The sequence below is a fragment of the Euwallacea similis genome, chromosome 4 (genome assembly GCF_039881205.1).
Source record: "Euwallacea similis isolate ESF13 chromosome 4, ESF131.1, whole genome shotgun sequence".
Lineage (NCBI taxonomy): Eukaryota > Metazoa > Arthropoda > Insecta > Coleoptera > Curculionidae > Euwallacea > Euwallacea similis.
The window spans coordinates 6390761-6415142 of record NC_089612.1 but is presented as its reverse complement, the minus strand read 5'-3'; the positions used below and the strand labels follow the sequence as shown (position 1 = coordinate 6415142).

The 24382-nt window shown below is 35.6% G+C and overlaps 3 protein-coding genes across 3 annotated transcripts; 1 reads left to right on the top strand and 2 right to left on the bottom strand.

The window, feature by feature from the left end:
* Nucleotides 1–34: 34 nt before the first annotated feature.
* On the bottom strand, nucleotides 35–4209 carry LOC136408451 (uncharacterized). The gene is made up of 5 exons (XM_066389425.1): nucleotides 4007–4209; nucleotides 2217–3736; nucleotides 2099–2159; nucleotides 1958–2005; nucleotides 35–975 (listed from the first exon to the last, which is right to left on the bottom strand). Exons 2-5 carry the CDS (start codon nucleotides 3714–3716, stop codon nucleotides 140–142), a joined length of 2445 nt encoding a protein of 814 aa, XP_066245522.1. The 5' UTR covers nucleotides 3717–3736; nucleotides 4007–4209; the 3' UTR covers nucleotides 35–139.
* Nucleotides 4210–5932: 1723 nt separating this feature from the next.
* LOC136408491 (protein transport protein Sec61 subunit gamma) lies at nucleotides 5933–7528 on the top strand. The gene is made up of 3 exons (XM_066389483.1): nucleotides 5933–6085; nucleotides 6923–7020; nucleotides 7268–7528. The coding sequence occupies exons 2-3, from the start codon at nucleotides 6927–6929 to the stop codon at nucleotides 7378–7380; spliced, it is 207 nt and encodes a 68-aa protein (XP_066245580.1). The 5' UTR covers nucleotides 5933–6085; nucleotides 6923–6926; the 3' UTR covers nucleotides 7381–7528.
* Nucleotides 7529–7792: 264 nt separating this feature from the next.
* Atf3 (Activating transcription factor 3) lies at nucleotides 7793–24134 on the bottom strand. Its single transcript, XM_066389462.1, has 6 exons — nucleotides 23829–24134; nucleotides 13842–14326; nucleotides 13200–13409; nucleotides 11460–11668; nucleotides 11264–11405; nucleotides 7793–11211 (listed from the first exon to the last, which is right to left on the bottom strand). The coding sequence occupies exons 2-6, from the start codon at nucleotides 14073–14075 to the stop codon at nucleotides 10972–10974; spliced, it is 1035 nt and encodes a 344-aa protein (XP_066245559.1). The 5' UTR covers nucleotides 14076–14326; nucleotides 23829–24134; the 3' UTR covers nucleotides 7793–10971.
* Nucleotides 24135–24382: the final 248 nt, after the last annotated feature.

Sequence of the window (24382 nt, the reverse complement as noted above, 5' to 3'; positions counted from 1 at the left end):
CTCCCTCACCGGGCGGTTAAATAATACACTCTGCCAACTTTAAATAACTATATTTGAAGTTACAGACACCTACATACCAAAGTCCATAACAATTGCCAAAGATCACCTCAAAAGCCACTCATTGAAGACCAAAAAAACTTCAATTCCACTTCCTTCTGTCCTCGTTATAGTAGTTTGGGGGTCGAATGTTAGGAGGGTTTACACTAGGATGGCGATAGGCTGAAGGTTGTTGGGGGGTAAACATGCTCATCGGGGGATTGACGAACTGCATGGGAATAGGCGGCGGAAGAGGTGGGCTAGGAACGTACCGCCCTTGGGCGTTATTGAGCCTATTTACGCTCGCCCTCAGTTGGTCGATGGTCGAAGAATTGACTCTGAAAGCGTCAGGGATCATCGACTGTTTTCCAAGCAACTGAGCCGGGGTCAATGAGGCCAGCGATTGGGTTTTCGGTATCATCGAATAGAAGTCTGCCTCGGTGACTTGAGTGCTCACAGAGAATTTTAGTAAAACCTCACCGGCTTGAACAGCACAATTAGAATATAACACATTTTTCCGCTTTAAGCACTCTTGACACCTCGAAAGTTCTTTGTCGGTTTGAGTGCTGAAAGACTTTGACGAGGAATTGATTGCAACAGAGGGATCAAGAAACAATTTAGCGTGAGATTTGGGAAGTGGATTGACGTCTTTCTTTGGAGCTTCTCTGAGCAGTATTTGTGCAGTATCTTCACATTTAACTAATCGCTTCTCAATTCCAATTCGATACAACAAAAACTCGCAGCACTTCTTAAAATCCACGTCGCCGGATGTCTTTATTCCTGGTGTGGTAAAAGGGAGCTGAACCAGAGGTTTCCGCAGTAGAGGAGACATAGTCATATCTGTCGAGCAGGCATAGGAGCTGGATTTTTGCACCACCAAGGGGCCCGAAAATCTTCTTTCATTCAGGATTTTGACGGCGTCTTGGCAACGTTGGATTACTGGAAGCCATTGAGGCACATCAATGGTTTAGTCATTATATTGCACTGATAATAACACTGTAGCGGAATTGCGGGCCCACTGTCACCGAAACAATTTCGAGAATTTCTTTTAGGAATATACAGGGCTGGCAGAAACTACGAATAGAGGTCTGTTCCGACAGAGAGGTAACTGTTTCCGAACCGTCAGAAATTTGCGCAATACACCTTTCGGGAGTTCTACCAAATATTTCTGAAGGACCAAACCTATGCAAAATGATATTTTTGTCCTCTTTCAAACATGCGCAAAAGTGAGACGGGTCATCTCTCTGTTGGATATATAAGAGATACGGCCAAAAAATGGGTTATTTACAGAGTGATCCACTTTATAGTACCAAGATTTCGCTAAACGATAGACAACGTTACTGGCAATTCATCACGCTAATTGTACTTTTAATTTGATGTTGAAATTGCTCTGTGCTTCCACGAAACAGGCAGTAAACTTCAGGGCCGATACAAGAAACTACAAAATTGTAGAATAATCAATCGGTGGCGTGGTTTGATTTTAAATCTAAGAGCAAAATTTTAAGGCAGTTTTAGATAGTCTATATTTGTTGTCTGCAAATGTCCTTTTCTATGATGACATTAAGTGCTACCCTGGCACTTCATGAATCAGGCTGCAATTTTGGGAGGCAAATAGGGGCCACTTGTGCACAAAGTGAAATAAAGAGACAGGGCCGTAATCAGTTTCGAAACTCTGGAAATGATTACTTTAATGTTATCTATCATTTGGTGAAGGGGTTGGTTTGGTATTAATATAAAGCGAACCATCCTGTATATAATAATGTAACGATGTCTGTTCTTACGTTTTCCTTAGGTGGAAAGTGGCACAAGACGGGTGGGCCTAACCTGAACAGAAAAGAAACACTTTCCACCTCGATATTATAACTTTTCTTCGCCAACCCTGCAATTAATAAGAAATCACAATTTTCATAAATCAACTTACCTTTGACTTTCTCCTGCAATTTCGCCGACGATGTACTACTACTACTCACTGCGTAAAGAAATATAAAAAAATTAGAAAAGACACTCGCCTCCCTACCCGACGATAATAAAAAAACATACTAAAAACATAGTAATATCACACCTTGAGGCTTGGCAGTAATAGCCAAGAAATCACTAAGATTAATCTTCTTATCTTCATACAGCTAAAAAACCAGAAGGAAATTAAAAAGTGCTACAGTGAAATACTGGAATTTTATTACTTTGGTTGCTTCTTGGGACTTCGGTATTCCGTTTTCTTGAGTGTTGGCATTCAGTGGTGGAGCTCTGGCGACTTGCAAAGATTTGGTGGTTGGCGGAGCTGAGCCTATGAAGAAGCTTTCGTCATAGATATCAGGCTTTGGTGCTACTAGTGTAGGTTGGGGCGTGAAGAACTGTGGTAGAGGTGTCACTACAGGCATGAAATTAGTCCCAACATTTGCGCTGCTAGAGGCCATTGGCACAGCTGGTGTAGATGTTGGATGTGTTTCGTTTAATTTGGCCACCAATTCTTCCAGGAAAGACTTTTTTTCGTCTCTACGTTGTCTTTTGGGGCTTCTCGAACTGCTCCTCCTTCTTCTGCTTAATGGACTATCTCTTCTGAATCTCCAATAATTTTCACGGCTTCTCGACCTAGGAAAATGAGGACTCCTTCTAGTAATACTGCGACTCCTGGACCGCCTCCTTGGCAATGGGCTTCTTCGTCTCAGAGGGCTTCGAGACCTCCTTGGAGACCTGCGCCTGTGAGGACTGTATCTTTGTGGGCTACGTCTTAATAGAGGACTTCGCCTCAACAGGTGATTTGGTCTCAACAATGGGCTTCCCTTCAATAGGGGGCTGCCTCTCATTGTAGGGCTCCTGCGTGCAAAAGGACTTCGTTTTCTACTGCGATCCCTACTATTTCTAGGTGTCTTAGATTTTCTTTTTTTTGGTGTTTTTTTTAGTTTTGTGATGCTACTAGGTGACAACTTTTTGCTAGAGTTTTCAGTACTAATTTGTGGACTCATTTCTCTGAGGTTAGTAGTTTCTTCCTCAGACTTTTTACAAACTTCCTCCATATTAAACTCAAGTTCCATACCTGGTGGCACTAAACCTGTTTGGACAATGTCAGTAATTAGTTTCTTTTCTTTGTCTTTAGCAGTTTTGATTTTGTCCCGTTGAATTGCCTTTCGGGTCTTTTCAGGGTCTCTTCTAATGTCAAAATTATCAGAGTCGACATTTCTTTCTTTTTCTGAAAGGGTCTTCTTGAAACTTCTCATGTCTTCTGATTCCTGTTTCGATTTCTTAAGTTCCACATCCTGTTTGATATTTCTCTTCGTCTTTGTCTTTTTTTGTTTGAAATAGAGTTCTGAAGGAGATTCCTTAAAATGTACTGTATTATCTATTTTCTCTCTTTCCTTGGAACCACTATCTTTAATGGAGTTTTGTTCATTATTACTCTCTGGAACATATTCAACATCTTCATCCACAATATCCAAACCAGCCATAAAATCTTCCTTCAAGAAATCATCAAAGAAGTCCTCAGGAACATCTTCATCCCCTTTTTCCTCATTATCTTTATGTGCCTCAACAACCTTGGAATGAAGTTTCTTTTCAGTTTCATTAAAGGGCTCTGTAGGTACTGGCAGTACCACCTCCTCCTTCAACTCAGATCGAGCAGGGCCAGGGTCCTCTTTTTCATGCAAGACTTCTTTGGAATCCGAGGGAACAGGTTCAGCTTCCATTTAAGCACTTAAAAGCACCACTAACGGAGAGAAACTGTAGGTAAATTGACGCGATGTAGTATGTACAGAAATAAAAATAAAATTAGTATTATAAATTCATTGAAGCCTTAAATGCCGCCTGGAAGAATACTCTTCCATCAAAAAAAGTAAGTAAGGGTGGCTTTATGTAGATAAGATATATACATAAACAACGTTCCTGAAACTGCGGTATTTGTTAAACCGGATTATGGGGAAATACGAATTTTGGATACCAATTAGCACATAAAAACATAACGTCCATTTTTAGTCACCTTTTTGGCTTTTGGTGTGGTTGGTTGTTGCTAACGCTCCACAGTAACCAAAAGTGTTACTGTACAAAATCTGAAGTTTAAGACAACTATAACAACCAGAAATCCACCACACCATTTACTTTAAAAATCGACGTCTGGAGAAAATTCCTCAAAAACTGACTAAAATAAAATTAAGGGGCACCTAATAGTTATTATTGGCATTGGCAAATATCAAATTGACATTACTAAATGTCATCATTGCTGCCAAATTCGCGAATTGCTGTGTTGCTAATTCTCTTAACTGAGACAGAACTGTTGTGACGTCACGAAGAGCCACAGCTGATTATTTAAAATAATAGAAATAATGAACATTACGAAATGTAGTCATATATTCAAATTTTAACTGTTTATAGTCAAAGTTGCATAAATACATTGGTCACAACCTAGCCAATCAAGAAAGTAGTCAAGAAAGGTCTTGGCTACATCTACGAAATCCACATCCTTTGCTATACATACTGAAGACAAAGACAAACTTAAGAAATTGTCCACAATTGATGCAACTTTTGAAGATATCAAGCTGCTACTCTAAACAAAATCTCTTAAAGGCGACGGTGCAAATAACAAATTCCTCTAGAAGTACTGTACAAGACGGAATACCAAAAACCTTGGCCAAAGCGTGGTAAAATATATTAAATAGAAGAGCTCTAATTGTGGAACTTTTGTACAAACTTACCAATTTTGAAGTTGATACTGGAAGTTTTGCGGTCCAAATTGAATTCCTACAAAGCGAGGGATAACAGCTGCAAGAATCTCCGAAAACAATACTCACAGAGTATGGGCGGCAGATTGAAACTTTAGTTGTAAATTGAAGGGTCTGCTATTTATGAAGCAATCTAGGAATAAAGCCAATTCACTGGCAAATCAACTTTGAAACTGAGAGCAGTAATTTGTCTTTTGTTTTGCATAATGGAAGACAAAATATTGCAAGGCCTACTATGACAAACATTGCATTTTAGAATTGAGATAATGAAATCCACCAATTAACTGGTTTAAATGAATTGAATTGATTTAAAAGGTATTTTTAAGCCTTTTCTGAAAAAACTTCAAATGGCGTCTCTAAGAATTTTGAAATTTACCCCCCATAATTAAAAAAATAATGACAATAGAACACTTTTAAAATGTCACCGCTGTGTACGTAAAAAAGTGCTCCATTATGATTTTACACCTAAAATAACTATCAATTTAGTTCAGAAACTATAGACCAAAATTTAAAAATACAGTGTTTCGCTTCTTTTCAATTTTTTAAAAAACTTAAACTAATTTTTAAACCAAGTATAAGTTTCCTATTTAACTAAATCGATATCTATTTTGGCAATCAAGATCCTTATGCTTTGGAACACGCTGTATTTGAATCCACATAAAGAATTTGTATTTGTCACGATGCATATAATGACAGAAATGCATTTCTAATGGCTTATGCGGTCGTCACAGTTCATGAAGGTTAGACTTTGCTTAGCTGGTTTTCAATTAATTGATTGGCGATTGCCACCGCGGATAAATCTGATTGGTTGAAGAAGATCAGCTGATAGGGATCAATTAGGTGCAGGTGCCCGATGCTCTAGGGGTATGTGAAAGTGAGAATGAAAGTTTTTTCCCAATGAAATTGGCGAATAGAATTTTTGACCAATTACTGTCAGCAAAAATTCCGTTCAATAATTTATCCTATGGAATAGGACTCGGTGATCATTTCCGAAAAGTCTTTTCAGTAATCAATTTTTGTTTTGACAAATACTTTCCATTTTGTATCCTGCTTGCTCTTAAACAATTGTTGGTCTGTCGCCATCGATTGGTTTACACTTTTTGTTCAAGAGAACCGAGACACTGAAAAACAATTGCTCGAATGTCGAAATACTCCACGTCATGTATCGTTGTCAATTCGCTCCCTGCTTTATGTCGTCGTGGCCGTATCAACTGACAAATTTACAGTTTTCACTACCAGAAGAATTAGTGATATTTGCAGTTAAGAAGTTCTCTTCAGAAGCGCATTTTATCATTACTTATTAACTTGAATAGCTGAAACTAATTTTGTTTGATACCGTGGTAAGTCTTTCATGGTTTGTCTGTTTTATCGTAGGGCTAAAGGACTAGTTCACCATCAATTTCAAAAATTATGCTCATAACTCAAAAAGGGCACAAGTAAAATTCAATTTACCTAAACCATACGTTTACAAGCTGTTTTTGTACACAAGGTTCATTTATCATATCCACTGTACCTTTCCAAATAGTGCCCAAGTCCATTGTTTTATTTAAATATTTTGCCGTCTTCATGACGCCTTATGGTTTCCATTTCTCATGTTGACGTACATCTCTTGATTAATTTGTATTGTATAGACTAATAACAATCCTGTACTGCCACCTAATGTCTCTTATTGTGGCCTTCCAAATGTAAGACGTCTATTGCCAGTTGTCACATATTGAGGCAAAGAGAAAAATCATCAAATTAATTCTTTGGTACTCAAAATATTTTATGATCTATTTATTATCCTGGATTTCTCATATTTATAGAAAAGGTCCAACAAATTATACCGGCTACTAAGGTCATTGAGGAAATTAAAGTGGTCATGTAGATATTGCAAATTTTCAGCACCTAAAGAGATTCAACATTTGCTGTTTAAGTCTTCCTCTGTAGGTCTTTCAGGAAAAACCTGAAGATATGAATTTTCCAATTTCAGTCCAATTTAATTGTCAAAGACCCCCCCCCCCCCCCGTCTTTATGGGTAACCACTTCATGCTTTAAATTTCCCCTATCCTCATGTTAATTAGTTTTGTAGTAATAATTCTGAGATTCAACATGTGGTTTTAGGTAGTGATAATGATATTCATCATATTATCTTATATCAGTTTTACATATATATTAAGATTGTTCCTTATTAATAGAATTATGGATCAAGTATTGAAGTTCCTGGAACCTGGTCGACAATTTGCCAAAGACTCAATTCGATTGGTCAAGAGATGCACCAAGCCTGACAGAAAAGGTATAAATATAAATAATACATCTGTTCTAACAGAGAGGTAATTCCGAACTATCTGAAACAATCAAATGGCACTGCCAAAAACAATTAGGAACAACAGATTTTTCAAATTGCAGTGCAAGGGAAATTCCAGGCCCACTCATAATAAGTCTAACCTGTACTTAGGGTCCCTGTTTGCACGTTTCAGCTGATCTGGAATTAGTTTTCTGTCTTTTTATATGTAACCATCTTTTATTAATTTTGAATTCAGAATTTCAGAAAATCGCTATTGCCACTGCCATAGGATTTTGCATTATGGGATTCATCGGGTTCTTCGTCAAACTCATCCACATTCCCATCAATAATATCATTGTAGGCTCGTAATAAAGTTTTATAGTTTGTATACGCATTTTTGTCATTTTTTTAATTCATAGATTATTTATTTTTGCACAGAAGCATATAAGTATTGATTGGATGTATCATCTAAATGTCATCTTGTTAAGGACAAATAAACTTTTTTTGGGTTCCTAAATCTTTTTTTTTAACCTTTTTGACCAGACTGAAATATTTTTGATTAAAAGTTTTTACCAAACTCACATTTGCCTTGAAATTTTAGAAACCAAAAACAATTTGTTGAAACCGTTTATGGCATTTTAAAATTTTACAAAAATGACAACTTTTCGAACTTAATTTTACCATAAGAGGAGGGCAGTTTTTCTAGTGGAAAGTTAAAGATGCAGGTTCAATAATCTCAGATTATATAATTATTTTGTGCTATCAGGGATGAGAAGAAAAATTGAAATAAAATCATCTTTATTTAATAATTCTTTCTGAAAATAAGCTGTTAGATCTGCGAGTAGATATACATACATATTTCCAAGGCACTATTTTAATTATTACTATTTCTTCGTTATAAAACTGTTTCAACATGACCCGTATTGTTTTGCTACAGGTAACTGTTTAAAGTAACATTAATATAATTGAAACAAGAACAATGTCTATATTTTAAGGCATTTAGGTGGTTTCTTAAAAAAAGCATATTAGAAAAACATTTTAAAAAAGTTATATAGATAAAAATAAGGTGATGGCACAGCGAAAGAAATATTTTTCAAGTGTACAAAGCCTTAAAACTACGTTTTAAAAGTTAATAGAAACAAAAAAATATACTTTTATAGATGTCTAACATCTCATATCACATGGTAATAATTTTAAGTAGTTGTCTTTTTGATTTTAATTTTGCGAAACTAACCCCATTTTTTTTTGTTCAAAAAATGGGACAGTTTCGAATAATAGATAATTACAATATCAGGACCATGCCATTTAAATCCCTTAAATTACACGACTCTGCCTTTTCGAATAACTGCAAAAAGAAATCGGTCAAATTTAAATTCCGCGCCATGACATATTATTTCTTATTAATCAATGAAAAGGCTTGGCCAAGGACACCCCTACATATTACGACCAATAAAATAACTTAGTTCTGCTGCTGTCATCTAGGATATACTGAAACATTTTTTCTCTATCTAACTTGCAATGTTTGTTTTTTCAATATACAAATCATGTCGGTTGTTTAAATTTCGCTTAAATAACCACAATGCAGCTTTAGGGATCCCACTGCAGTTTCTGACAAAAAAAGCAAAATGAAAGTTTCTCTTAAAGCGTAAATTATTACAAAAATAATCCGCCTAAGCAACTATAAATATACCACTAAATGTATAGATGCAATTTTCTCAAAATTAACAATCCAAAAAATCCATTTTATGTAGGTAAATAGAAAATATTTCTTACCTTAAATTAGTGAAGACTTTCGGATATTACTATACAAGGAAAATGAAATTTTAAATGAGAGACCCCAATTCTAAAATATCCGAAACCTTCGAAGACTCACATTTTATAAAAATATATAACTATACCGTATAATAATTAGATTATTATAAAAAAAAAGTACAAACAACTATTCCTACCGAACAAATTAAAAAGTGCTAGAAAAGTATTTTAAATAGAAATAAATAATAGTGTGACGTAACACAGAAATGAAGGTGGATGATGGCAGTATAGCAATTCTGGTTTTCCTGGCTGATATACATATGTAGGATTGGAAATAACTTGTAGAAGCAATAGAAACACAAAAATGGAAGAGCTATGATTTAAAAAACTGTGATAATAGTATATAAAATATCTATAGATAACTATCCCTGGAATGCTTATATTACATATACCGACAATATATTGGTTATAACAATATACAGGACTGTGACTGTATACATAGATTGTGATGTATAGATCACCCACTATATTATTAAAATATACAAAAAAAGTAACGTCGAATAATCAGATCTTTCAGACTTAATAACTAGATAAATGTGCGATTAATAAAATCCTGTTAGGTACACTGTCGAAACCTGGAAGATAACTCTAGATCGTGTACTTCTAGATAAAATTGTCAGGAAGAATTAACATTGTATATGGACATTTCCTTTAATTATTGTAGGTGATAAATCTGATGAATAAATTTAATGGAAAACGTTCAGAAACGCCACTTACTTTAAAAATAAACGTGAACGCAAGTTCTTTTCAATGAATTAGAGGTCGTAGGGCGGTACTAAAAGGTCAAATTATATATTCAGGTATTTTTTAAACCTAATATAAATCTTTCACCTACCTACGCAGAATTTTCGAATTAAACGTATTACTACACCAAGGCAGTTCTAAACCTATATTTACTTACTACTAAAACTTACGAATTTATAACGTACTTTTAGAAAACTTACCTCGACCTTTAGGGAGCCTTTTAAAGTAGGAAAAGATAAAAATATACTGACCAAATGCACAAGGAAAAGCTTTCCATGTGTGACCATTGAATTTAGAAAAATAACCATATATGTATAAGCATAAATTTGCTACAGGACGTTGAAATGGGGTGTAATTAGGGGCCAAATTATGAAAGTAGATATAGGCCAAACTCTTAACACAAACTTGGTGTTCATCATGTGTCAAAACAATGTGATTTTTCTTCATATATACTTTTGGGATAGAAGACCGTCACCAATGGGCTTCATTTCGTAGTTATTTTCATATTTATGAAAACCTTTAATCTCATTTCCAAGAATCACATTTTCAGCAATCAGTTTTGTTTTGAAAATTATGCAGAATTGGTATTTATCAAACTGTCAGGAAAATATTTTTTCTTTCTTAATACATAGGTCTGTCTAGTTTTAAATAATTGTCAACCAGTTTTATGTCACAAAACGTCTTACGTATTCACCATTAGTTAAAAGTAATAAAATTTTACATTATTACCATATTTTATACCATGTTTTTCACCAAAAACATGGTATTCACTACGTATCAAGAAAATTTGATTTTTTTCACATTTTCTTTTGGTTAAAGTAGCTAATATAAAATATAAAAGAATTTATCAGCAATGGGTCTTATTTCACATTTATTTTCTAAGTTTTCCGATACATACTTAGGAATAATACTGGTAGAGGGTGAATCAAAAATGATTTATTTTTAGTCAAAACGAATTTTGTATTTTTTCAATGTGTGGGCTGTAGCTCTTAATCGGGGCAATAGTTTCTTATGCGGTAATTTTACCATTTTTAAGGAAAGTTACAAAAGCCACAAAAATTTTGAGTTACCTTCAGAAGCCTGTAACCCTGTTACTGTTAAAGATAGAAATATTAACAAGGCATTAGCACCTAGCCCAGTTCGTCTACTTTAAATTATCTTATTACGTATATCAAGTGAATATGCACGTTTTTTAACCCCTAATTACTCCATAATTCAATTTCACTCCCCTGCTTTTTACTAACTCAATTCTAGTTGTAATGATTTATTACTCTGGGTATGAGATGTGTAGGTAACATTTTAGTACCCCATGAAAAAGGAAATGAACCCATTGGAATGTCAGTGCTGTACTGGAAGAGACACTACCGCCAACCCAGCTGCTTATATTGTTGTAAGGCATCAAAGTTAGGCCATACACCCATTGTCCATCCCCTGATTATTGCCGTAGTTTTGACTGGAAGAGTAGTTATGACAAGGAGAGCTTGGGTAGTAAGGATGAATGGCGTCTAAGTTAATAAACTCGTGACTGTCATAGTCATCTACATCTTCTACCACTATACAAGGCGCTTTATTGTAGCTCACGGTGGTTCTGTTGTAAGTCAACTGTTGGTCGTTCGCGATAGAACTGCTGTTGCCAGAGTATCCCTTTATTAAATTTTTTTGTAAAATGGGTTTTAAATAGTTATGATTAAGTTACCTCAGTTTCTTGACTCCGATACAGTGAATTTGTCCTGGCAGGTCTACCAAACGATTGCTGTTCAATAACAGAAGATACAGGAGGGAGCAAGTTCTGCAAGCTTTCTCTTGTAGCAGGTCCGATGTTGTGCTGGCATTGAGGCCTAAAAATCATCGATAAGCCCTTCCAGAAGGTCAGGAATCAATGGAAATCCAACCTGTGGACAGACAGAACGTCCAGCAGCATCTGTTCCTGACTTCGCAGCTCTTGCAACTGGTTTTTCAGGTCGATGTTCTGAGACTCCAAAGTCTCCGATTCGTGGATTAAATTGGCGGTCCGCTCCCGCTTCTTCAAGCGACATTTAGTGGCCGCAATTTTGTTTCGTTCCCGGCGGCGTCTTCTTCGTTCTTCGTCTTCAGGAGTCAACTGCAAAATTGGGAAAAAACAATAAATTAAATGAATAAATTCTATTAAAAAAAAACTTTATCTGAAAACCATAAAATAAGTTATCAAGAAAACGTGACTTGTTTCTTGACAAATGGTATTAGGACCATTACCGTTTCCATAATCCCGATAGAACTGACGACTTAATATTTAATACATCCTGTATACCTTCTCAACCGAAACTCTTTTCGTCGATTGTCCCCCATTATTGCATTTAGTAGTTACTTGATATGATCTCTTTTTCTCGACGGCGACATAAAGTTTTATTTGCTTTTCAAAAACAGCTTTATCGCTCGGCGGCACCCATTCCGTCCATTATTATTTTCCATTTGCATTATTAGTTTTACGAGCGACAGCAGCAGCTTTTATATGCACCGTTTCGTTGGTTTCGCGAGAATTAAGGTTACACATCCATTTACTGCCAGATAATAATTATTATTATTATTTCGAAAACACAAACATTTATTATGTAAACAAGTGCGATACACTGTTAATGGAACGCGCATTTTATTGACCAGAAGATTTTTCGCTGGTCGGACGACCTTAAAACAGACTCCGATGGCCGTTGGGAATTTAAATAATATATAAAATAAATAAACGTCAAACAATTTTATATACAGTGGCATTACACGTCCCACAAAAACAATGTTTAACTTGTATGTTTGCGCAAGAAATTTGACAGTACGAGGGGAGTTAAAAAATCAAAACATTGTAAATATATTCTTAACAACTTGGTAAAAAAAAATGTTCCTCGGTAATTTCTTTAATAACTTGATAATATGGCGGGCGATCATTTCCCAATTTCAGGTGTTGCTTTATTAATAAAATTTTGCATAAACTGAATTTCCTTCCGAAAGTAATTTATTTTTGATGTATCCCCGGTAACGATGGAGGAGCACGTTGTCCGAATTTAATTTGCTTTGCATTAGCATACTACACGTCGCTGACAAAACGCCCAGATGAAAAATCCAGCGATTTATTATGCAAAACAGGTTTCCGAATTTTAATTTATTCGCGTTTTATTGTGCTGGGTTGGCGAGGGTCCAGCGGAAACAACACATATGCCTGAAATTCAATATATTTTGGCCTTAGGCTCTGCCAAACTCTAGTCCTCATTGAAGTTTAAGACATTTTGTAGTCAGAACCAATCGAATTTGAGTTCGAAATTCTCTGCAATCATTTCGATTACAGAAATAACGACCACACAAACATAGAAAAACGGAATAAGATGCCGCTCTTATTCGGCTGAAACTCCGTTATGTCCAATTACTAAATACCAACGCACATCTTCTATGGCAATTTACCAGGAAGATTTAATATAAAACATACTTTGGCCTGATAAATCGGTAATAAACAGCGATAATTATGAACCTATAGGAGACGTTTTATTAGTGGGGCAGTTTCCTTTTAGAAAGTTTGTTTATTTTTATTGTTTGTATATTGCGCTACTACGCCCACATTCTTCTGGCTGAGTAACAAGGCTTCTTTAAGTACATATTATGAGTGCACTTACTCCATGAGGCTCCTGCTTTATCCTCTCATCTTCACTTTCGCTGCAATCGTTCGTCTTAAAACGTTTCACTGAATCCAGGTCCAAGAAATCGTCGCAGTCGCTTTGGGTCTGTTTTCGTTTCTGTTCGATGGTCAGTTTAAGGCCCGCTTTGATTAGTTGAGAACATGTGTGCTGTACCGAGGGAGGGTTGTTACCCACGGGAGATTCCACCTAAAAAATAGCAAAAGAACCGTTTAAATAATAACTCAAGTGAAAATAACAAAGTAAAAAAAATTATAAAAGCACACAAGTTTATTTCAATGATCTGAACTTTTTATCCATTCGTTAAATCCCTCTCTAGGCTTAACAGTTGGATAAAATTGGCAATGATGTTCAATCTTTTTACATATGTATATATGTCATTCAAGTAAGCTATTCAACCAGTATATAGCAACTACGATTAACCTCTTTTATTAACAATTCTCTTGCAACATTACCAGAACTATACTGGCCGTACCGAATGGATGCAGTGATATACAGAGCCGAACAAATGCACTTCACTGTTTCTCTTCGGCGCGACGAGCATATCATTTGAACTTGCAGGTGCCGATTTATTAAGAGGGTTTTGGTTTCACGACTTTCAACCACAATTACTCTACTTACTTGACTACTGCTGGAACTGTTGGAATCACTACTAGCACAAGAAGTAGCCCTCGGTACTGCACTCACAATCTTAGGAGCATCATCCCCGAATTGATAGCCGTCCATGGGGTTGGTCATAGCAATGAGGGAGTTGAGAATTTCCGGTGTTCTTGGGGTGGTGCCACCGCTTTCCACCAAGAGACTGTTGGCAGCCAAAGCCGCGGTGGCAGCCAGGTTAACGTTAAGGTTGTGCATTGTTACGAAAAAAAGTACTAAGGGTAATATCACTCGAATTAGTCCTCACTAAACGATAAAAAATAATCACAGATTGCAGTTATTATAGAGTTAAGACGCAGGTACAAGTAGAAGTCTCTTATCACTGGTTGAAAGTATTAAAAAAGAAAGAGTCTTTTGGAGTGCTCTTTTTACGTTATACTAAAGCCTGGATTTCTTTTGAGGTGATGTAGCTGGGTGTGTGGTAATGGTGGTGGTGAGGAGTGGATTCTCTGAAAGATAATGAAAACCAGTTACAGAACATAAAATATTATAGTGTCGTATTCTTATACACCAGCAAACAATTATTCTAAATCCACCTAAGACAGGCTAATAAAACTTGCCATTAAACCCAAACGATATCCGTGAAAATGCATTTTATAGTTTTTCAGAGTGATATGGCAATAAAGCCTTATAATAATTTTGAAAAAAAAATCACGTCACTTTCTATTTATTTCACTGTTGGTCCAATTATTTACCTAATCACGTGCTCTCTCTAAAATCAAAGATAAGTATGTATAAGGAGACACTTAGAAAATTCTCGAAAATTGTAGTAATATTTTAGTCGAGTAGCAAATCACGTAGACCTATTGAACCTAATCAATAATAAGTTCAAAGTCGAGAATAAAACTAACCTGGGAATTAAAAAAAAATTAAAGCTAAGGTTAAGGATATTAATTGGTGGAGGTGTTGAACAGCATTGCTTATTTGCACAATAAGGCAAGTTAACAATCAATCAAGGTAAACCATCATTGGTTTTTATTAGAAAGCAATATAATTGCGATTAAAATTCAGCACTAATGTTAAATCCTATTTTTTGATTACTGCAGGCATTGAGCAACTATTACAAACAAAACATTAATAAAAACTCATTTGATCTGCGAAACATTCAAAACAAACATCAAAAACATCCAGACTTTACGAGATTCGAGGCTAAGATGTGGAAAACATAGCTTTTTGTCTCTCTTCCAATTTCTAATCCCAAACGCAGACAAGGATGAGAGATCTAATTTTGTTTGACTGATACCTATATCAATGTTGCTGTTGGTCCAGTTTCGGCATCATCTGTGACGATTTAGGCCAGGACAAACATTTGAGAACCAGATGTTCAAACATCTATTATAATAGCGGTGTTTTGAAATTTTTGTTTCAGGACACGATTTATTGGATTACTACTTACATTTTACTCATGCAAACTTAAAAATAAAAAACAATTTTGTCTAGGGAAATTTGTAATTGTTCTCACTGTCATCACATTACTATGACATCCATCGTAGAACACCAAGATGCTCCTGAAGCATATAGCCCTCTCTATTATATACGGTTTTCTATTATAAGTCTACAATAACCCATAACTATTACTGCAATATATAAGATATCGCACAGAACGGTGCTATTTTATTAGAGTGATTGTATTTAGGGAGTTCTCGCACGTCTATTTTCAATTTGCTCTCACAGTGGTAACTATTTTCAAAATTAAAGCGATAAAGCTTTTTACACTGTGTCTATGAATATTAGGCAAAACTTACCAATTTATCACGTCATATACCTCTTATTGATCGCCAAATCCTTGATTAATCCAGTTTTATCAAGTTCAGATAAGGGCCTAATCAAATTAACGATTTACGCTAATGATGGGCTTTCTAAGTCGTCACAATACAAAATTTTACCTATCTAGAAATTCGATTGAGTGCAATTTACGATAAACTTTCCTGGAATGGTGCATCGAAGTCCAATCTTCTAACTTAGGGTATCACGATTGGAAAAATAGAATTAGATGGATGAGAGGCTGCGTCAAGAACCACTAAATTTATCATTTAATGGTCTTAAACCTCATAAGAAATCAACCTAGTTCATTTCGCAAATACGCAAAGGTCTCAGTAACATAAGCGATAACAATGAAATTTCGTTGTAAAACTGAGAACCGAAACTTCCTAAATATCTACTTTTTGATGTTATAGGAGCAAAGCTTATTGTGATAATATTTCTATTTGGTGCCAGCCAACATATTTTGGCAGAAATGCAGGATTAGTTTCCACTAAGCTACAATGCATCTCCTGATGCGAGAGGTAATCATTGTCAGCTCTTCATCGGGACAATAACAAATTATGGCATAAGCAAATAATTTTCTAGGTCAACTGAATGGTCGTTAATTGAGATAAATACAGGGTGGGTCGGAATTGGGCAACAGGAAATTGTTAATGGGCAAAACTCATTTCGGTCGCGCATACTTGTTTCGTCGAGATATCGCTGTTAAACCCACGTGTTTGAAGTTTTAGAAAATTTGAGTTTATACCCATAAAATCAAACACCAAAACCGTCGGACAAGGTCAAAACTTTACACCGCAGAAATAACAACAACAATTATTAATATATGAAGTTCATTAATTCGAATGTTTGCTTTTGTAGAAAAAAAATCTTAATCGCTTTTGAATACATTAAGATGGATTTTTTCCGAAACCTTCCGAACGAAGGCCGAATCTGACTAATTTCTGTACAAGATTTTTACGCATCTTCGCATACTGAATAGGCTTATTGATGGTACGAAGTACGTGAAGAAATAGGTAGTATCTAATTAATCTTTTGTTATTGGCCAAACAAGGCTTTATTGGAAAGGTATGTGGTACTGCTAATCACAAAATGATGTATTCGATAATGGATGTATAAATAGCAGGCATACTTCAATCGGCGAAAAAAGCAAATTTTATGTTAATGAACATTATATGTTAACATTAATAACTTATTGTAAATTTGCTGGTTATTATAAATAATTAAAAACACTGATGACTGCTGCTCTGTGAACAAGTGGCACTGTTCGGGTGTTTTTAAGTCAATCTGACAATGTTGCCGCAAGGGACAATGGTCAAAATCAAGCAATTCATTATGCTTTTTTTGTTAAATAAATCTTATGGTAAAATGGGGCAAAACGTGTTCTTTTCAATAATTAGGGACGTAGTGCCGTGCCGATTTCGATTTTGAATGAAAAATACATCGTGCCGATTAAAATATGAAAATTATTGCCAATTGTGGCTAATCGTAATATGACACATTTATTCCACTTGTTTACGACCCTCAGACGTAAGCCCATCAATTAATTGAAATTATATAGCAAATATCCGTTTTCCTTTAAAACGTGGCTTTTCCCAGCACATTGCAAATACACAAGGTTTCCAACAAAATCCTCACCATCATTCCCTTATCAATGATAAACAGTTTGATTCTCACAGTACACGGAAAAATGCATGCTCAATGAATGAATTGTAAACTTTCGCAATTGAAAGATAAAATTAGGAAATCCACGAATTTCATTTTAAACGTGAGGAAACATTGTTGACACTTACTTCAAGCAACTATGGCTTAGATAAAAAAAATTACATGCAAGATATAGAATTGGGGATTTATAATAGACAACATTGTACGATATTTTCGGACTTTTACTATTAATTTAACTGTCGTCGAAATTGACAAAACAAATAAATCCAGTTTGAAAGGCGTTTCAATCACAATTCGTTTTGGAACGGCTCCAACTAGGTCTGGATAAAAAAACTTTAAACCCTCTAAAATCTATGTCTTCTACGCCAATGGGCGTAGGACTTTATTTCTATAATAATTAAAGGCACAGTCTCTAATTAATTTTTGGCAATTAAGCTCGAACAAATTCTGGTTATGGGTCATAAAAATTTTGCTGCTCCGTTCACTGGCCGCCATTAAAGACGTCGGAGATTCAACGTCTACCATATGAAATTGGCATTTTTAGAATGGCACACATACTGCCACTTTCACCCAAACTTATATTTTTTTAATATAAAAGACGCGTATTATACATATGTACTACTCTAAAAAGTATCAGGCAATGAGAGTGTATGTCAATGAGGGTGCCTTGAAAATGTTTTCTATGTAACATTTACCAAACTCAGAAGTCTAAACATAATAACAATTACAAAGAAACCGTAAACACGCGATAAGTTCTATATTTTGAATGTGGGCCGAACCACTTTTGGTCGTGAAACTATATAGAAAAGAAGGCACGTTTTCTGACCCGTATAATAACAAGAGGCCATTAAAACGTCCGATAAATTGAGATAAATAGGGTTATGTAAAGGCTTCATGTGAACAGGGATATATGAAAGCGAATAAAAATTCCATGTTCAAATATGAACATTTATGATTTGATCATAAAATGTATATAACAATTTGTTATATTGACGATTGCAAAACAAGTCATAAAACATCCAGGAACTTCGCAAGATATAAAAGCTAAATTTATCAATCTAATTGCGGAAATGGTGGCAAAAGCATTATAATAATTATTGTTGCTAGACGAACAATATGCAAATTTGTTTTTTTGGCTCCATCGCAGCTTTATATAATCATTAACAATTCCTCAATTAAGAACAACTTTATTACATTTCAAGTTTAGGATGTTTCTCACGAAAATAGAAATAAAATTACCTCGTATTTCTCAGAACCTAAAAGAGGTTTATGCACACTTAAAGACCTAATCAAGCCGATCACTTTCAGTATTTTTTAATCAACGTTTGAGAAGTGAAATTTTTAAGAAATTTTCGAAAGTCCTGAAATACTGTTTTCTCGTCTAGTGTTGAACTTTATAGGAGCTCCGACAACTAGTTTGAAGAGTTCATGGGTTCAAAAGATATCAGTGCCCGAACGTGGAACAGTAAAATTTTTACGAAAATTATGAAATTTCTGAAGTGCCGTTTTCCTGTCTAACCCACTGACGAGGATCTTGTATTGACCATAGATACCTCAATTGCAAAAGAGTTAAAATTGCAGTTTGAAAACCTTTCGCGCCTTCAAAACCATAAAAATAGAAATCAATGCGACCCCGTATCTCGATAACTAAAAGAGATTAAAACCTGGTAAAATTAAGGTAAGTAGTTCACGCGTTCTCTAGATATCGGTGTTCAAACTTCGAAAAAAGATCTTCAGCGATTCTTCAGATATTGAGTTTTCCGAATTAGAAAAGCCAATCTAAATTTCCATTATTGAATATAGTACTTTTTTTCCTTTCCCCCCTACAATAATAGATCAGAAGATCAATCACATAAGCTCTATTAATAGCGCTCGAAAACTAGGAATAATTAAATGCAATTTTTTTCGAAGCTATTATTATATGACTCCGTTTATTATGGCTTAAAGCTCCACCTTTCTTTTCGTAATTTGCGGGTATTGTTTTTAAAATATGCAAGGAATAAATTGTTGCTTCGAGCGTACGTAATTTCATATTCCACAAGCGCCCTGGCTACGTGCAGCTGCAGAGAACGATAGAGGGAGAGAGGAACGTTGACGCTGCCACTGGCCATGAGATCAAATTCGAAAATAAAGCGGCGTTTAAAAGTATCGAATATTTTACTAAAGATAAAGTCATGATTGAACTTTTGTAATTATTGTTTACTACTTGAGTGTTTGTCTCAATTATTACCGGGTGGCTCAAAAACTCGCATTTATTATAACAATGACCTTGTGCCGACCATTAGGCCAACGCTGCATTAATTTCAGTGCAGGGTTCCCTCCATTGTCTACGTCCAAGGCCGAAACGGTTTTTATTTTTTTTATTGCCTTTTTACGTTCTCCGGTAATGGGTTTAGGAACCAAAAGGTTTGCGATCTTTATTTACCTGATTACTGACAAAATACCTACTTCACACGCGGGATTAGCAAATCTGATTCTATTCAAAGTGTTATCGTTTGGTTGGCCAACATTCGGCACTCAAATTGGCTTCTTGCGACGTACAAAAATGATTTGACATTTTTGGGTATTAAATCGATAACGCAGGTGATAGTAAACGATTTTACCTTGAATGTTGTTATTAATTCGATAAACGTGCACCTCGTAATGCCAGACTTAAGGAAGCTGCATGCGTTTGTGGTTAGCACCACTGAGCAAACATTAATATAGTCGAGGCATCCCGTAGGTTTTTAACAGATTGTTGTGTTTACAAATGTCTAAAAGCAAAAATATTCACACGAGCCGCCCATCGTCTAAATACAACATGGGCGACCTTCATGTCAAACATTTTTTCAACTAATTTGTTACTTTCAACGCATATGAAAGAAAACTCATTTTTATCGCGCCAAAGAGAGATTTCTCTCGACTGTACGATATGAACGGACATGGACGAGAATTCATTTCGAATCACATTTTGAAGCAACACGAGGAAGGTTTGAGCAAGTTCACATATGTGCCTGCCATTCTGACGGCAAATTCCCAATAACTCGATAATTTGGGAAAATCAGATTGAGTTAAATGAGGTGCCAATGTGCTTTCAACATTGAATCTGCCCCCGTAATTACTTTTTACCGGCGGTGCAGCTGTAACTATGTATATAGTACTAATAAACACATACAAACATATGTGTTTTGAGGCCAAAACCTTATCACATTTGAGCTGTTTTTACCTTTTCCAACGACTATAAAGCAATATTTCTTGGGTAAAATGTAGACGCGATTTTTGTACCTCCTTATTAAGGCCAAATGTTACACGTCCGATAAATCGGGCCGATACTAAAATATGGCCGAGGACAAATTAGAAAAATGTGATTTTGAAATGTTAATTGGGCTCAAATGACCTGTCACATAAATCTTTCTGTTGCTTTGACCGAGAAAGTGTGGCAAACACTTTAGGGAGAGGCATAAAAAGTGTGTTAGTGGTTCTAGCAAATGTAAAATCCGATCAAATTCCCTGGAGTACTGCACACGAATCGGTGACATCATCAATGAGCTGAATACACTAGTGAAACGTCACATAGTAGCAAAATGCAAATTGAATCAAACAAGTGAGTAATCCATTACGAGTACCTATACAACCGAGGTTCATAATTCTCGGTAAATCGCGTTTTTCTGCATAAGCGGTTACGTCATTTCAATGCTGAATGATTGTTGCAGTGGTACCACTTTTTTCATGTTTTATCTCGGTCGACATTCCTCATGGATTCATGCGGTCTGAGAGTTTCAAAACTTCTTCATCGCATTAAATCACATGTTTTAGACCGTTTTCCCGAAGGGACGTGTTAATTTGATGCAAAATTTGAGCCAGGTAGTAACGTTTTAGGCAAACAAAGTAATCACTATCAACAGTTTTGTGCAACAAATATTTGAACAAGTGGCATTCATCATTACTAGTTCCGAAACCTATTTCTCGTTCTAGTGGTGGTAACAGAGCTGACCTTGAGGAGAAACAAAATTCTGAAAAATTCCATAAAACAACAATGATGAAGAACCTTGAGTGCAGTATGAGCACTTCTTTTAATTCGAGGTAGGATTTTTTTCAGTAAAAAAAGTGGAACGCAGCACATAGACAAAGCAGGATTGTAAATAATTGTTTGTGTCGGGCGATCAAACCAGTCTATTTTCAAGGTTGGGCAGCATCTTCATTCTTTGCAAATTAGCGATTAAAAAGGACGTTTTATGGTTACTTCAGCCTGGGTTTTCGTCCGTTATATCCAAGACTTTTATGTCACCCAAGATCAATTGGTCCCTAATTAATGTACTGACAAGTAGATTACGAACGCATGGAAAATATGCGATAAAACGTCAACAATTGGCATTCTAACTCGCGTAAATAAATAGGCGAGATAAAAAGTGTAGTTTATTTTCGCCACCTACGTACATTAACTCACAGAACGAACCTCTGCTGGCGTTAAATAACATTAATTCAGGGCCAAACTTTTTAAATTCATTAAGGAATTGTCGAGGTACAACAATATCGACCATTATGTCCGCTAAATAAATTATGCGAAAACTTCGGGTTTGTGCCATTTGTTTGTTGGAAACGTGATTGTGGTTTATATGCCGGCACAGCTCAGGGTCAACAAATATGACCATATGTTTACTTTAGTTCCTCTAGACAAGAAACATTGCTATTACTCCTATCTCTAAAGTAAAAACAGTTTTTGCCCTACAGGATAGACAATTTCCTCCCACTTTTTAGCCAAGGTGACGTCACTTCAATACGACATTTATCTGACCTAATGCTATGAGGGGGTTTAAGAAAGTAGGTAGGTAATGTTCTAACTAATTTGAATGTTTTTTAGAATTAAAACAACTTTAATGAGGGTGAAAAGCAGTGGCGGACATAACGGCACGTAAAATTATAATTTGATGACACAAAAGTCGATTTTTACAAAATTTGGAAAATGTGTGAAAGGTCTAAGAAATCAAATTTCCAACCAAGTAGTTTTCAGAAATGTTGATCTTTACATATTTCCTAAACGATATTTTCATAGTTTGGAGTTAGGTGTAAATCGGGTTAAAAAAAAATCGGAGCCGTTCTACACCGAACTCAAACTCATGAGAAGAGTCAAAGAAAAAGTTATTGCTACCAAAAATTTCGAAAAACATAAAACGCATACTTAAATGAGTGCTGTAAAAGTTTTGTGCAATAAAAGCAATGGCGTATAGGGTGCAATTTTTAAGAAAATTAAAAACAAATTTCGGAAATTTCTAAAAACTTTGTGATACCCAAATGACGTATTACATATTTACGTACGCTACTACATACCTTATAGTAATAAGATGTAACAGTATATAATAATAAGCAGTAGTGGACAAATCGATACTTTGTACCAATGCCCACCTACCTCTAGATACGCCATTGCTGAAAACGGTGCCAATATGATTTAAGATTTGGATCTGGATCACAAACATATATTTTTATAGTCTTTTAGTTATAAAAAGTCGGTTTTTGCCTTATTAGTAGTCAAACTGTGTTTTTAATGGCTCCAACAAAATCACAACATTGATCTATAAAACCTTCAAAGCAACCTCCTTTCTATTGTGTTCTTCAGTTTAGAAAAATGCTTCACTTTAGAATTTTGCTAGCAGTTTTAATAAGGCTCAATCAGCAGTCTGTCACTTTGATTTGTAGTTGCATTGTATAACAATTACAATTAGCATTACACCACTTGTATCGTTTCGTCGTTGACTTGCGGTATTGACAAGACAAATAAGCACCTTTTGAATCAAATATCTTCCAATTGTTAAATTTGGGTGTATAAATAATAATAATAATGAAACGGGGTCCCAGGAGTACCACTGTAGGAAACCCATCGACCGTGTGAAACTGCCATAAACATAGAAAAACAAGGACAGGAGGAGATATATTTACAACGCCACACTTTTATCTTTTATGTAACCACCGAACCATTTTTTATGCGAGATAGTCATCTGAAAATGTGTTTTTTGTGTTCGCCACTGGCCATAAATTAAAGTCGTGAATTTCCTCTTGAATACAACAATTTTTAGATTTTGGGGATCGATTAGAATGGGTTGAAGAGGGGATTTCAATTAAATTTAACACTATAGCTTTGACTGTTAAAATTTTAAATTACTTCCAGTGTGCCGTTGTCACTATAAAGAATGGCCCAAAATCTGTTGACCATACACCGGTTATTATTTATCGTAGGTAATGGATTAACAATAAATTGGAATCTTCTTTTTACTATGCGCGGGTAGCAAAAAGGGGTAAAAGTCAAAGTATGTTCTGAACACAGCCGCTCAATGCTAATATTCTACTATGAGGTTTTTGAGAATTTTATGATTAATTGGATTATTACAAAATGGGGTTGGGGAGTTTTCGCGCAAATGCCGGTTCAAATTGGGGCATTGATTCAATTGATATGAAATATCGAAATATACCATCTTGGTGAGCTGTCACGAAATACTACCATTTTGGCCTAAAATACAATGATGCCACATGACACCAAACATTATTTACCTTTTGGCAATCCACCTGTGAAGAGTCTCGTGTTGGCAACAACAGCCGAATTTCCGCCTTCCAATGGGTCCGCACCGCAATCTTCGCCAGTCGCGATTTAGAACAAATTCGCCCGAAATTCGATCCCGATTGGCCTGATAAATCTTATTCATTTCATGTACGAAGATCCCGCGTAAGATTTTCGCCCAGAGCGACCGCACCTAAGGAGCAACTCAAACAAACAACAAATTAAAACATATGCGGTTCAGTTTATAAATCGCGGGTTATTTTTAGATATTATGTCATGAAGCGACGCTACAATTGGCCGGCCATGACATAAGGAGCGCTGGGATTGGCTTAGGAATCGCGATGGGTTTCAATCAGAGGCGGCGAGCGGAGTCGTGACTGCCAGGCAAATATTGCGCCCCGAGTTATTCCGTTGCTTTTTATATTATATTGATTCGACACAAGGATGTTCAATGTTTCTTCATTTTTTTTTTTGTTTAGGAAGGAGGTGTTGGTGTAAAATAATGCCAAAATAATTCACAGTTTGTGTTTGTATGGACAAGAATCGA